Here is a 16,272-nt window from a genome sequence, read left to right as displayed (position 1 = left end):
CGCGCCGCCGCCGCCGCCGCCGATGCTGCTGCTGCTGCTGCTGCTGCTGCTGCTGTCCCGGGCCGCGGCGCTGCACCCGGGCGAGCTATTTCCCTACGGGCAGTCGCGAGGGGACCAGCTCCTGCAGGAAGGCGACGACGAAAGCTCGGCTGCCGTGAAGCTGGCGCTTCCCCTGCGCTTCTATGAAGCCCAGTTCAGCGAACTCTACGTAAGTTTAGCTTCTTCCTGGTGCGGGATTCTGCAGATTTCTTGCAGCTTCTGAACAGGCGTCAGTGTAGTGCGGCTCTCAGCGAACCCCTGCCTTCCGAAGGGAGGAAATAGTCCGCACAGTCGGCTGTCCCCGAGCGCCCTCGGGGTGGGACCTGGCTTTGCAGCGATGCTGTTGCCGGACCCGCTGCTTTTCCCTGCTTCAGGGGGGCGGGGGGAGGGGGTAAGAATTGTTCGCAGCCGCATAAGCGTCCCAGGCAGAAAAGAAGGTGGGATTGCTAAGCCGGCCAGTGGGGTTTCCAGTTAGGACAGCGAGGAGGCTGTGCACTTCTGCAGAGCTGGGTGTTCCCTTCTCCGACCCGTAGCTTTTTTCCAGGGTTGTGTGGGAAATGAGAAGATAACGTGAACGAGTTTTAGGGCTCCTGGACCTATTGCACCGCGCTTGTGGGGTAGGGGTGACGGGTGGGACGCCGGCTGAAGTTGCTCTGGTCGCCCTGAACCAGGAATCGGGCTCCCAGCCGATGGGGAAGGGGGAGCTTCATGCCCGGGGCGGTTCCCTTCCCTCTTTACGGAGCCAGGGTGGGCGCTCGCGTCCGGACTTGTGGTGGCCCTCCTTGGGCTTCCTGCAACGTACGCGACCGTCACACTTTTGTCCCGCTCGTCCCCCAGGTGGTCACCAACGGCATCATCTCCACCCAGGACTTCCCCAGGGAGACCCAGTATGTGGACGATGATTTCCCCACAGACTTCCCGGCCATCGCCCCTTTCCTGGCCGACATCGACACGAGTCACGGCCGGGGCCGGGTCCTTTACCGCGAGGACACCTCCCCTGCGGTGCTGGGCCTGGCCGCCCGCTACGTGCGCGCAGGCTTCCCGCGCTCCGGCGCGCACTTCGCCCCCACCCACGCCTTCCTGGCTACCTGGGAGCAGGTGGGCGCCTACGAGGAGGCCACGCGCTGGGCCCCGCCCTCGGGAGAGGTAAGCGACCAGGGATGCTTGCTTGGCCTCTGTGCCAACCGAGGAATGGGCTTGGATTCTGGGCTGGAACCCAGGGACTGGCTTGAAATTTTTCCGGAGTCTGCTCTCCCGCTAAATCTGATGTATAGTTTGGCGGCACCAGGGCTGAAGTGGCTCGGAAGTGAAGGCTGTTTTCTCCAAGCTTTCTCTGAGGGTCTGAGAGGTCACTCTTGCACGGAGAACTGCTTAAGGGGTGTGAGTGCCCCAGTGCAGATGCAGAAGGGGTTTATGGTTTGATTGTTTTTAGAACCACCTCATATATACAAGAATTATTTCTAATTATATGCTAATTGAAGGAAAAACATCAGGAAATGCTGGCAATTTTAAAAAGAACAACCACTCATTTTCCTGCCACCCAAAGATAACCACTGTTAAACAGTTTCGTGTGCATCTGCCAGAGCTTTTTCCTATCCATATCTGTATCTATCACTGTCTATTAATGATGAGTTCACATTGCACATACTGTTTTGTAACTTTTTTTCACTAATTAGTAAACTGTGAATATGTTTAGCTGTCAATAAATATACTTCTACCTCACTGTTAGTGTTTGCATATATTCCACCCAGTGGATTTCTCATTGTGCCCAGTGGTCAGCAAGGTTATTTCCAATTTTTCATCATTATAAATTCGTGAAGCACTTCTTTCTTAAGCTAAATCTTTGTACCATGTCACTAGTTGACATTCCAGGAAGCGGAATTGGTGGGCCAGAGTGATGCATTTTTTATTAGGTTTTAATAGCCTTTGCCAAATTGCCCTCCAGGTACCAGTTCACATGCTCCATACTTTACGGGAGACTGCCCTTGATTCCTTGTATAGTCTCTACCTGAAAAAGTGAAACAACGTAAGCTCCCAGTCGTTAGGCTTGGCAGCAACATTTGAGGTACTCCAAATGGACATCAGGTGGCGCCAGGGTGGCTTGGCAAAAGGGGACCTGCCTCACTCCTGGGGTAGGTAAGGGCTTCCTCCTATGAAATTAGGCCTGAATCTAAAATGTCAACTCTAAAGGCTGCAACTCTTTGAGTTTATCTCTATTTTAACTCATCAAAGTTATTCTTAGCTATAGAAAGATGACACATATCCTCCGTAGGTTCAGAGAGATTAACTAGCTTGCCCACTCTCAGTGAATGATTCAAGATGGTGGCCATTCTTATTCTGTGCTCCCTGAGTAAGAGGAATATTTCCTAAAGGCTTTACTAAGCAAAGAAGATCTAGAAATAAAAATCATTTGAATTGATTTTTGCCATTCATTTTATTTTGGGTCAGGCAACATCTAGTTTTGTTTATTGCATAATCTTTTAATGCATAGGTTTGACATTTCAGTTATTCAATTCAACAGAGTACATTCAATTCAAATAAATAGACTGAGCACCTTCTTTTTTAAAAAAAATTTAAATTTTATATTGGAGTATAGCTGATTAACAATGTTGTGATAGTTTCAGGTGCACAGCAAAGCAACTCAGCCATACATATAGATGTGTCCATTCTCCCCCAAACTCTCCTACCATCCAGGCTGCCACATAACATTGAGCAGAGTTCCCTGTGCTGTACAGTAGGTCCTTGTTGGTTATCCATTTTAAATATAGCAGTGTGTACATGTCAGACTCAAACTCCCTAACTATCCCTTCCATCCTGGTAACCATAAGCTTGTTCTCTAAGTCATTTATACAATGGAATATTACTCAGCCATTGAAAAGAATGAAATAATGCCATTTGCGGCAACATGGATGGACCTAGAGATTGTCATACTGAGTGAAGTAAGTCAGAAAGAGAAAGAGTAATATCGTATGCTATCGCTTATATGTGGAATCTAAAAAAAAATGATACAAATGAACTTATTTACAAAACAGGAACAGACACAGACTTTGAGCACCTTCTTTGTTCAGGGCATTGGTCTAGGTGGAGGGTTGGAGAAATGAATAAGGTATGTTGCATTCATTAATTCACTTTTGTCCATAAGTTTAAAAAGCATTTAAAGTTTAGAAAATAACGTTTATAATTATACTAACCAGAGGTCACCACTAGTGACCTAGTATTTTATTGTGTTTTCTTCCAGTCTTCTTTTCTAAACATATATCTTATATGTGACATATTCATATATGTATGTGTATGTAAGTAATTTGTATTTAAACATAGTTGAGATTTATTCACCCAACAAACTTTTTTGCACTTACTGTATGTCAGGACATGTAGAGACTGTGAAAGGTCACATTCTTTACTCCTAAGGATGTCATAGTTTAATAGGGATATTGATTATTATTCAGTATGATAAGTGAAGTACCATCTTGACTTAAGGAGACTAACTCTATCCCTCCCTTGTTAGGGGACCTGATCTGGGAAAGTTTCGGTGAGCAATTGTCTCTGCATCTGAGTTGAGTAGAGTAGAACATTCCCAATAGAAGAGGTAGCATATGACATATCACCCATGGACTATATTGTATAATGTGTTTGGGGCATTCCATGTGGTATCTTATTACTGAAGAGGAAGGGTGGTGGGACATGAGGCTGGGAAGGCCATGGGGCAGGGGCAGATCATGCTATGCTAGGAGTTTGGACTTGGTTCTTTGGCATTGGGCAGCTTTTGAAGGATTTTAAACAGAAGTTTTTTGTTGTTTTTTTATTTTTTTTATTTTTTGCGGTACACGGGCCTCTCACTGTTGTGGCCTCTCCCGTTGCGGAGCACAGGCTCCGGACGCGCAGGCTCAGCGGCCATGGCTCACGGGTCCAGCCGCTCCGCGGCACGTGGGATCCTCCCGGACCGGGGCACAAACCCACGTCCCCTGCATCGGCAGGCGGACTCCCAACCACTGCGCCACCAGGGAAACCCTGTTATTTTATTTTTTAAAGAGAGCTCTTTTTGATTGTATTGAGAAGGTAAGGGTTCAATGGAAAGACTGACTACTTAGACAATTATTATATATGTTGTTTATTCAGAATATCTTGTTAATTCTTATAACAACATTTTATCATGCTGTCTTCTCACAACAATGCTGCATGTTTAAGATAAGTACAGCAAGACTTATTGTTTGCCATTACCTAGTAAGTTAAGGCAATTGTCTAGAATTCTGTACGTAGTGAGGCAAAGGCAGGTTTAGAATGCAGATTTCTTGATTCTTAGGTTTCTGTTATTGTTGCTTTTACCCAGACTTTTCATGCAGGACCCATTTCCTTGGCACAAGTGATGTAGGTAGACACAACAATAGTTGTACCTTTTCCAAAGACTTCCAATAAATGAGGTTTTTTTTATTGTCTCAATGTGATCTTTGTACCAGAAGAGTCCTTGGAACCATATTTCATTCAAAGGAAGAATGAATTTGGAATGAAATTTTCCAAGGACACTACCGACTCCTTATTACTTCCAAATTAGTATTCCAGTGCTCTTAAGTGAATTCAGCTGCATCTATCTTATTTTTTCAACAGAGAAAGACAATGTTGAGCTGAGTGAGAGGAATCGGAGAGATGAGCAGTTGCACAGAATCTCTGGGGTGATGAGGTCACACTAGAGCTTTAGTATTCCAGTTTTATCAGGGCTTATTTGAAACTGAAAATTATAATACAGACAAGGTGACTTTAATTACTTTTCTGTTTCATCTGCAGCATGGGAATATAATGTGAAGATAATGTGAAGATAATGACAATAAAAAACATTTTGAAAGAAGTGGTTTATGAAAGGTTATCCAGTGACTTTGGAAGCAATGATCCAGCCTCAGTCTTAGTTTCCTAATCTGTAAAATGATGTAGCAATGCCCACCTTACAGGACTGTTGTGAGAATTCACTAAGGTGACATTTTAAAGTAGCCATTATGGTCCCTTAGACTTAGCAAGTGCATATGCCCAGCCAATCTGTGTTCCCCTATATTGGGTTGATGGGACCAGATTCTGGTTCTTTTATTTCTTTATTTCTCTGTCTTGTAAGGATGCTGTGATGTAAGTCCTCTACTTAAGGACTCTTTAAATACAAGCTTTTCTAAATTGCAACTTCTGTCTAGGCCTTTTTATGGTGGGGGCGGAGTGGGGGAAGATTTGTAGAATCCATCTCTTACTTTTCTAATTAAAATCAATCTTCAGACATTGCCATATGCTGAGTTGGCTTCAGAATTTGTTTCATTTAGAAAGGAGATATTCTGTTTGGAGAGAGGATGTTTCTTTGATTACCCACATTGAAGTTTCTTCTGAATACTTTGAACAGCTCTGTGACATGAGTTCTCATTTTAATAGTTCTTTGGAGATAGATTTTGGCAAGCAGTAATCTACTTTGCTTGAAGGACTGTGTGAATTCTACACGGCCTTCTTAAACCTTGGCATACTAACTTCATGCTGCAGAGTTACTGGAAACTTGACGATATCAGAGGAATGGCATCTTTACCATTTAAAACTATTTCAGACGTTGCCCTTTCTCGCTGTGGATGTTCGTGGTGGGTGTGACAGGATGTGGTACCTGATATTGCAGGAATGTCAAGGTGTTACTGCATCTAAAAACATATCACCAAATGGTGTTTATCAGCTCACTCAATCTGAGACTCCTTGAACTGTCATAGGTACTTCAAAGAGCAAAGTCACGGTATTGACCTTCAAAGAACTTATGGGCAGGAGACATACTGCCCATATGTTTACTTTAGCTGTGTTTTTTTCTTTTCGGGGGTGGGGTAGTGAGACTGTTGTTTTGTTGTTGTTTGAAGGATGAAGGGGCATAGGGAACTGGGCTACATAGATCTGTGTGGTACAGGGAATGCATTGTTGACCTGTATTAAGTTGGGCTGAAAGAATGGATATTGAGAATGGGGCAGCAGGACAGATTGTTCTGGCCTAGAGTGTGTCCTGGGAGAAGGCCAAGAGAGCTGAGGCTGGAGAAATGGATGAAGGTAGGTGCGGGGCAGTAACATAAGATGAGCAGAAGACTTCCCAATGGAGGTTTCACCATGGGGAGTGAGGCATGCTGACTTGTTTCAAGGAATGATAGTCACTGACAGAGAGGGTTGGATCCAGGGAGAAAATGAGAGGTAAAAGCAGGACATAGTTGTAGCTTTTTGAGCTCTGAAGCTGAGGTCCAGAAGAGGGGAGGTTTACAGTCTACCTGAAAGAGTTTAGCCTCTGTCTGAGATATAGCCATGCAGACATAGAGAACAGAGACATATATGGAAATTGGTTCAAGAAATGGTGAAGTTTTGCTAAAGACTAAGTGTCAGGAAGGTTATAATATTAGTGATGTGATAGTACTGAGCATTTATTTTTGAATTTTTGGCAGGATCTGTAGGATTTAGGGAAGAAAAAAATGAACGCGGGAAAATCTTGCATATGACAGTGACCTATAGGTAACGGGAGATGGAGAAATACGCTAAGGAATGGAGACTACTGTTCACACCAAACACTGGAGGCCAGAAATCAATGATGCTATGAATGTAGAGAGCATGTGACCCTAGAGAAGACAGGGATGAGAACTTTGTGACGTGTGTAGGAGACACCCTACTTCTTAATTTTCATTGTAGTGTTTGTAAACCACTCTAGGCAAACCCCTTTGGGACATGGATGGCACCGCTGTGATATTTTTGGCCAGATGGCTGAAATTAATTAAATTAGTTGCAAAAATCAGGAGCTCATTGAAGGGCATGTTTCCTATTTATCAGCCTGGCTCTGCCAAGCATCAAGTCAACACTGATTAGCAATGTCCCACACCTGGGAGGGAGAGCCCAGTGCTGCCTGATTTCTGCCGAGGGCTCTGGCTTTTCTCTCTTTCTGATAACAGGATGGCAGATCTTGAAGCTCCACAGCACTGGCCCTGCTCCTCATCCCATGGCGGCCCCTCTCTCCTCCCTGGGATCCTGAGGGCGTTGGGAACTGGTGACCCTTTTGTGGGGTTTGGCAGCCCATCTGAGGCTTTCTCATCAGGGACAGAGCATGTAGGGTTCTTGCGAAGACTTTTCTCCAGGAATGTGAAGACCTTTCCGGTCTGGAAGCCTGTCAAGGTGTGCTCCTGGGGGAGGAGCCCTGCAGGACATCACGAAGAGGGCTCTTTAGCGATTAGATGTAGAATTTTGTGGAACGGAGAGAACTTTAAAAGTGATCATTTGGTATGCGGGTGGTTTTTAAACAGCCAAACTTTTTTGGCCGGTCTCTGGGATCCTATATTCTATTTAAAATTCTTCTATTTGCCTATTTCTGTGGAGACAAGTAGATTAAATAAATGCTTGCCACCTGTAATAAGTGCTTGTCTCAGGATGGCATATAAAAGACATTGAATAAATTTTCATTGAAATGAACTTGTTGACTGGCTGAAAGAATGAATAAAATAAAGTGCCATATACCCAGATCCCACAGTAAAAAGCCAGACTCTCCCCTTCACAGCTCTGTTTACTTTTTCCCTCCCCTCCCATCCCCTTCAATTCCTTCACAATCTATGGGACCTCCTTATCTTATAGAATTTCTCTAGACTTAGAACCAGGATTCCTCCTATCTGACGTTTATTGTGGGCAGTCAATGCCAGGAACTCTGAAAGCTTTGGTTTTTAAAACAGAATCTGTCTCCTTCCTTAAGTACCTTTCTTTCTCTAGTTGAACTTTATTTGGACTAAAGTAAAACTTAAGTTATTGAATCTCCATTAATTGATGATGTACTGAATAGCATATACTCTGTATAGACATGATACAGGACAGCCTTTGTTTACATTTGGCAGAAGTTATGGCTTCCGAGCTTTGGGAAATTCTAGAAAACATCCCTTGCCTTTTGTTTTTGGAAAAGTCAGGCTTTCCGGATGAAGCAATCAACAACAACAACAGTAACAAATATATGAGCACTGCCCCCTGCCCCCCATCATTAAGTTTCTGAACTTAAAGAAAGAAAGAAAAGCAAAAACCCAAGCCAAGCAAGGTGACCTTTTCTGTGTTGGAGATCTAAAAGAAAGTTTGGATAGTATTTTGCTTTTTTTCTGGAAAAGCATTTTAACACCTGAATTTCTTTGTCTTGTAAGCAAACCCTCAAAACTGTACTTTGAAGTTAAACATAGGAAAGAAGAATCAACGCTAGGAAAGAGCTTGACCACCGTATGGGGAAGGACCCAGGACAGAACAAAATGCAGACCCATGCCTCTTGTTTGCTGTTTCATTTAGTAAAATCTGATGTGCTTCTCTCTGCCTAATTTTGTCTGTCTAGCAAAATGGGGAAACCGTGCTACTTATCAGTAAATAACATTTCTAGGAGCCACATTATTTAGGAAGTGGTGTTATTTATAAATACCTCCCCTGCTGCCTGCTAAATTGTAAAAGGAGTGGGATTTAGTGAGAGAGGTGTTCTCAGAGACCTTAATATAACATCTTTTTTAAGACACTCAAGCACCATTAACTGATCATTTGGGTGGGGGGAGATAGCTGCATGTAGGTAAAGGCAAAAATGTGTCTCGTTGGGGCTTCCCTGGTGGCGCAGTGGTTGGGGGTCCTCCTGCCGATGCAGGGGGTGTGGGTTCGTGCCCCGGTCCAGGAGGATCCCGCATGCCGCGGAGTGGCTGAGCCCGTGAGCCATGGCCGCTGGGCCTGTGCGTCCGGAGCCTGTGCTTCACAGCGGGAGAGGCCACAACAGTGAGAGGCCCGCGTACCACAAAAAAAAAAAAAAAAAATATGTGTCTTGTTGAAAATACGAGAGTAAGTTGAACTTTAATGAGTGATTCTATAAGGACCTGGGTGCTGAGTCTGTGGCTAACTCAGGCTCCTGGCCTCTCTTTCTGGTCTGCTTTGGCTTCTGCAGTGTTTATTAGTGTTCACAGGCAGCCTCTGCAACGCCTCCCCACCGCAGCCCTTAAGGTGTTGGGCCCACACCCTCCCCTCTGGCCTCCACTACCTCCTCCAGCAATTCCCCTAGAATCCCAGCCGTGGCTGCTTCCCTGTCCTAAGCTCTGAGACTGTCTTGGGCAGCAGCTGCGTCCTTTGTTCCTTGGCCTCTTTGCGCCAAGCATACTGTCGAGTGCTTAATAGGCACCTGACTGTTTGAAGTAATGTACAAATGAATTAATGAACTGAGTTTACAAACATGTAAGCAGCTAACCAGGCAAAACGAGGTGAGTGCTAACTTGAAACACTAAGATACTGCGGAGGGTCAGAGAACAGCAATAAATCTACAGGGAATCGCAAAACCCCTCAGAGGGGCAGCATTAGAAGGTCAGGAGTGTTTCCAGGCACAGGAAAACGTGAGCAAATGTGCAGAAGCATCAAAGTACATAGGGCAAATGGGCAATATTAAATAATGGGCAATATTAAATAATCTGGTGGAGATGCAGGGGATCTGAGCCTGAGAAGAGAGTTTGCAGCTTATAAATCACCTGAGATGGCCGGCCAAGGAGTGGTTGGGACAGCCTGGTGGTGCAGGGCAGGGACCCTGGCCAGCCTGCCACCGCATACTAGTAGCCTGACCTTAGGCAGATCTCTTAGCTCCTATGTCTTTGTTTCCTCATCTGAGAAATGAGGGTAGGGTAACTCTGGTGCTGGTGTCAAAAGGTAGATGGGGGCTTCCCTGGTGGTGCAGTGGTTAAGAATCTGCCTACCAATGCAGGGGACATGGGTTCGAGCCCTGGTCCAGGAAGATCCCACATGCCGCGGAGCAACTAAGCCTGTGCACCACAACTACTGAGCCCGCGTGCCACAACTACTGAAGCCCATGTGCCTAGAGCCCATGCTCTGCACTCAACAAGAGGAGCCACCGCAATGAGAAGCCCGCACACTACAACAGAGTAGCCCCCGCTCGCCGCAACTAGAGAAAGCCTGTGCGCAGCAGTGAAGACCCAACACAGCCAAAAATAAATAAATAAAATAAATTTATATATTAAAAAAAAAGGTGGATGGAAGAGAATAGAGAGTAAGGCTTTGGGAACAGTAAGGAGGCCTTTTGATCAGCCAGGGCCTCATACCACCCCTGCCCATAATGGGCATTCAATAAATAAGTGAATGAGTGAATGAATGAATGAATGAATGATCCAGATGAGTGCCCATGGCAGAAAACTAGGGCAGTGGCTGTGGGAATGTACAAGTTAATTTTGCTACTTGCTCTCAGCTCTGAAAGAAATTTGGATGAAAGAAGTTTGAAACCTTAAAAAATAGTTTTATTTTTTTTAACCAGTGTTTTTTTTTACCTATGCATATTTCAACTATTAATCTAAATTGATAAAAGATGATTATAACAATAATATAGCTGATGTAATTATGTTTATAATTTGGAGAGGAAATTTAAAAGAATATTATGTATAAAAACAATTTAGAGAAATCCTGAGAAGGGGGACAACCCTTTGCATTTATAATGCTTTGGGGTTTTTTTGTTGTTTTTTGTTTGTTTTATTAAGAATATTTTCTTTTTTTTTTTCACAGCTGAATACTTTCCAAGCAGTTTTGGCATCTGATAAGTCTGACACCTACGCCCTCTTTCTTTATCCTGCAAATGGCCTCCAGTTCTTTGGAACCCGCCCCAAAGAATCTTACAATGTCCAGCTCGAGCTTCCAGCCCGGGTGGGCTTCTGCAGGGGGGAGGTCGATGACCTGAAGAGAGAGGGACCATATTTCAGCTTGACTAGCACTGAACAGTCTGTGAAAAATCTCTACCAGTAAGTAACATAGGGCTTACGCCCTTTCCTGTTGGAATGTAAAGACCCTTAGAAGCTACCTAAACTTGAGTGGCCCTACCCATTAAATATCATCTCTGTGGTTTCTAAGCAAGGGATCAGATCAAAACCAGGAACTAGGCTAGACCCTGGGAGGAGCACGTTGACCAAAATATAAACAGTCCTTTATTTTTCCTGCCCTATTGGCTATAGATACTGGAAACAGAACTCTGTGTGTGTGTGTGTGCGTGTGTGTGTGTGTGTGTGTGTGTGTGTGTGTGCACAGCCACTGAGGCCTGCTATGGAAAATATTGCCCCTGGAACCACATAAAAATACCCAGTAATACAACTGCCCAGGTTGAGGTTTTTCCAGGTAAATCGTTTCACAGCTGGAGACGTTGTGAGTTAGTCTTTTGGACAGATAGGTGTTAAAAGTTAACAGTAGTGTAATTTGGGGAAAAAAGAGGAAAACCAAACAAACAGATTGGTAGATTTTTGGAAGTCTCAGGATTTCTCAGTGGCTTCATTATCTGAAATTGTCCTGAGGGTTTTCCATGCAATGCCTGAGACCAAGCACATTCCTTAGTCCCATCACATAAGCTCACTCTGCTCGTCCACATCGTGCCCAGTATCTGGGTTAGCACCTGTTGATATTTAATAATTTCCAGGCTCTAAAAAAAATCTCCGCTTTTATTCCTTCCTTGAATACTGGTCTAGAAGGCAGATAGAGAATACGTTGGTTACCTGGCCTCCCTTGACGCCTCTAAGTTTCGTTACATGATTCCTGGGTATTGGAACATCTTACACTTTTGCATGCCATCTGCTTTACTCAGAGACCAGAGAGCGGGCCCTACAACCAAATAGGGTTACTCAGACCTGTCATTTATTGAGAGCTTACTGTATGCCAACATTGTGCTACACATTTTCCAGAAGTTCTCTTAATTAAAACTCAACAAGAATCTCAGGGGGTAAGTTCTTCTCTTTTGTTAATGTGACACATGAGCTTAGGGAAGTTAAATTGCCTATAATCTCAAAGTTATGAAGTGGCAAAGCCAAAATTCAACCACAAGTCTGGAACTCTGAACTACTTATTTTATGCTGAATCCTGGCCTGCTTTCCCCTTCTCATGACTCATGTCGGACATTTTTTTTTTTTTTTTTTGCGGTACGCCGGCCTCTCACTGTTGTGGCCTCACCCGTTGCGGAGTACAGGCTCCGGACGTGCAGGCTCAGCGGCCATGGCTCACGGGCCCAGCCGCTCCGCGGCATGTGGGATCCTCCTGGACCAAGGCACGAACCCGTGTCCCCTGCATCGGCAGGCGGACTCCCAACCACTGCGCCACCAGGGAAGCCATGTCGGACATCTTTTGAGCTCGACCAAGGTTGCCTTTTAGTCTTGACTCTGGAGAAAACTTAGCTCCTTGTTCCCGCTCCCCTGGTTCCACCCTCCTCTTCTACTCTGGAGCCCATAGGTTCTCTGCCTCTCAGACATTATCGAGAGCTCACCATGGGCCAAGAGCTAGAAAGAGAAATATGTCTAAGGCCCAGGACCTGCACGCAAGCAACCTGCACTCTCCTAGAGTAGACGGACAAACAACAGTTCCAGAGCATGGGAGTAAATGCTAACACCTCCTCAGGGTACAGGAGGCAGTGAGGGCCGAAAAGCCGGAGGGAAAAAGCAGATGTGTTCCCCCACCATAGCCGTAATGGCCTCTAAGAACTCACAGACACACACACACACACACACGTACACACATACACCACTTCCATTTACCTCCCTCCATGACTACCTCATCTTTATCTTTCATGCTTCATAGAAACCTCTGAGTTGCTTGATTGAAAGTGGAAGATATGGGGCCAAAATGACCGTCAGAGGAATTTTTCTTTAGTAGAATCTGTACTTAGTATAAAAACTAAAATAGGGCTTCCCTGGTGGCACAGTGGTTGAGAGTCCGCCTGCCGCCTGCAGGGGACACGGGTTCGTGCCCCGGTCCAGGAAGACCCCACATGCCGCGGAGCGGCTGGGCCCGTGAGCCATGGCCACTGAGCCTGCGTGTCCGGAGCCTGTGCTCCGCAATCGGAGGGGCCGCAACAGTGAGAGGCCCGCGTACCGCAAAAAAAGAAAAAACTAAAAAACTAAAATAAAGTACAAACAATGCCGAGAAATGTGAAATAAAAGTAAAAATTACCCATTCTCACTACTTCAAGTGATAACCATTATTAACAGTCATTCCAGAATTTTAGGTTTATGCAAAACCTTTTTCAAAACCAAAATGGTTCTTTTGTTATACATATGGCATCTTCCCATTTACTGTCTATGGGTGTCTTTCAGTAAGATATCTGTAATATTATTATTTGAACGCTATAAAACATGGCATCATATATAGCCTGTATTATTAAGACAATAACTTATTGATGAACATTTAACTTTTTTCTGGTTTTTCCTTTTATAATTATTGTTTCAGTAAACAAAATAATACACATTGCTCAGATGCTCATTTGTCTTGATAAATTCTTGAAAGTAGAATTGCTGAGAAAGGATATATGCAGTGTAACATTTTAATATATGCTAACCAACTGCCCTTCAGAAGCCCTGCACCAACTTACATTCTCACCAGTAAGGAGGGCTGTCATCAACAGTGTCTATTTCCCACAAGCTTCTAATCTTTCTAGTATTTGTGAATCTGATAGTTGTAAAATGTTCATATTTTCACTCTAATTTCTTTGATTACTAGTAAAACTGAACACCTCTTCATATGGTTAATAGCCATTTCTTTGCTATTTTCTATTGAGGTGTTTACAAAGACCTTTAACAAATAAGAAAAAACCTAGTAAAGATATTTCCTCTCAAATGCTGTGAATATTTTTATCCAGTTGTTCATCTTTAAAGTTAGTTATGATCTAGAAGGTATAAGTTTAGGGTTGTCAAAGTTATTGGCCTTTTCCTTTATGATTTCTGGTCTTGGTATTATTCTTAGAAAGGCCTTCTCTACCTCCAAATTATAGAAATGTTCCTCAATTTAATCTTCTATTTTACATTTATTTATTTATTTATTTATTTATTTATTTATTTATTTATTTATTTATCTGGTGTGTGTGTGTGTGTGTGTGTGTGTGTGTGTGTGTGTGTGTGTGTTTTATTGAAGTATAGTTGATTTACAATGTTGTATTGGTTTCAGGTGTACAGCACAGTGAATCAGATTTTTTTTTTTCAAATTCTTTGCCATTATAGGGTATTATAAGATACTGAATATAGTTCCCTGTGCCATTCAGTAGGTCCTTATTGGTTATCTATTTTATATATAGTACTGTGTATATGTTAATCTCAAACTCCTAATTTATCCCTCCCCGCCTTTCCCCTTTAGTAACCATAAGTTTGTTTTCCATGTCTATGGGTCTGTTTCTGTTTTGTGAATAAGTTTAGTTGTATCTTTTTTTTTTTTTTTAAGATTCCATATATAAGCGATAGCATGTAATATTTGTCTTTTTCTGCCTGGCTTACTTCACTTAGTATGATAATCTCTAGGTCCATCCATGTTGCTGCAAATGGCATTATTTCATTCTTTTTTATGGTTGAGTAGTATTCCATTGTATATATGTACCACATCTTTATCCGTTCATCTGTCAATGGACATTTACGTTGGTTCCATGTCTTGGCTATTGTAAATAGTGCTGCAATGAACATTGGGGTGCATGTATCTTTTTGAATTATAGTTTTCTCTGAATATATGCCCAGGAGTGAGTGGGATTGCAGGATCATATGGTAACTCTATTTTTAGTTTTTTAAGGAACCTCCATACTGTTTTCCATAGTGGCTCTTATCAATTTACATTCCCACCAACAGTATAGGAGTGTTCCTTTTTCTCCACACCCTCTCCAGCATTCATTAGTTAAAATTTCAAAAATATGCAGAAAAGTGGAGGGAGTCGTCTAGATTTACAAGCTGTTGACATTTTGCCATCTTCATCATTTTTTTTCTTTTTTGCATAAGTAATTTAAAGTAAGTGACACACAGCATGCCATTCACTCCTCAGTGCTTCAGTATGCATCCCTAAAAAATAAAGTTATTCTCCTAGTCAATGGAATTGTTGTCTTCCTCAAACTTGTCTCATATTATAAGCTCAGAGGTCATAAATTATATAATTCATAGTGTGTTCATCATAACTCTTCTGCACATTTAAATATGAATGTACACATTTGTATTTTTTGAGATTATACTTTTCTATCTCCTGGAAGACAGTAGTTACTAAGTACTTATTACATGCAGGGCCCCATGCTGAACATTTTATGTAATTTTCTAACTTAATCTTCCTAACAACCCGGGGAGGAAGGCACTGTCATCTCATTTTGTAGCCTTGTTTTCCTTTCTAGGAAATAAATTAAGTTCTTTCTGTCGCTAAGCTTTCCAAATGACCTTGGATTTTAGGATAAACTCAAACTGGCTACTTTCTCATCATGCCCAATGACAAAAGCTAGGGTAGTGATTTATATTTAATTAGAAGATTATTTTATTTAGCTTTTATCTGTCATAACTTGTATTTTCCTACTCTTTTAAGCTTTTACAGTTTTCTGTTTCTGACTTCAAGAAGAAATTTCACAGCTGCAACACCTCTGATGTGATAATAAACTCAACATCCTCAGATCTTCAGAATTCTCTCTTATCTTCTTTAGGGTTCCTTGCTTGCTTGCCAAAAAGCACTGGCATTAATAGAACCTACCAAGTCTACATAGCATACCGCACAAAGGATCACAGTTTTGCTTTCTACGCTCCTGTTTCCCTGAACTAATTACAACAGCAGCAGTGGCAACAACAACAATACGCAAGGGGGTGGGGATTGATTGATTGATTCTTGGAATTGTGTTAAGAATATTATTGCTATAGAAATCCACATGAATATGATGAGTACCAACCCAAATGAGCAAAAGTCTCTTGTCCTTATATGACTCAATGAATTTCCTGTTGTCTTATACTAATTTACTGATTTCTCATGGACTGACTTTTGAGGAAATCCCACAGCATGAGAGACTTAGAGCCTGGTGTTTGGGCCATATGCCAGAGAGTACAGAAATGGGTTTATTCAAGCCAGCCAGACCCTTTGTTCCTTCAGGTTTTTTCTTATTTTTTTGAAATTGTGTATGGGGTTATCCTCTTTGGAATGTATCACTGACTAAAATAATGGATCGCTGGGATATTTGGAAGGCTGAATGGAGCCCGTGTTCTTTTCTAGTGGGGGAAACGCGTGAGCTCCCTGGCTCCAGATGTTTCTGGATACCTCTCACCTGTGACCCGTGGCATTTTGATTAACTTGCTTTCTTATTTTCCCCTTAACTTTGTTCTACATTTGCTCAACATTTTTGAGACTTAGGCGTTTCTATTTCTTTGAATTTTTTGACATCGGTTCACCAGGCTCTGTGAATTAGTTGATTGATTAATCCACGTGACTAAACCGCAAAATGTCTCTAACATTCTGTAATGTG

The 16,272-nt window shown here is 42.9% G+C and overlaps 1 protein-coding gene across 1 annotated transcript in view; it reads left to right on the top strand.

The window, feature by feature from the left end:
* The window catches only part of NID2 (nidogen 2), a 77,694-nt gene that overhangs the window by 36 nt on the left and 61,386 nt on the right, over positions 1–16,272 (top strand). The window contains 3 exon segments of the mRNA XM_007445993.1: positions 1–208; positions 877–1,185; positions 10,566–10,798. The exon segment at positions 1–208 is cut by the window's left edge and continues 5 nt beyond it. Coding sequence (XP_007446055.1) covers positions 1–208; positions 877–1,185; positions 10,566–10,798 — 750 coding nt within the window.

The sequence above is a fragment of the Lipotes vexillifer genome, unplaced genomic scaffold (assembly GCF_000442215.2).
Source record: "Lipotes vexillifer unplaced genomic scaffold, Lipotes_vexillifer_v1.1 scaffold43, whole genome shotgun sequence".
NCBI lineage: Eukaryota > Metazoa > Chordata > Mammalia > Artiodactyla > Lipotidae > Lipotes > Lipotes vexillifer.
This window is presented reverse-complemented; position numbering and strand designations above follow the sequence as displayed.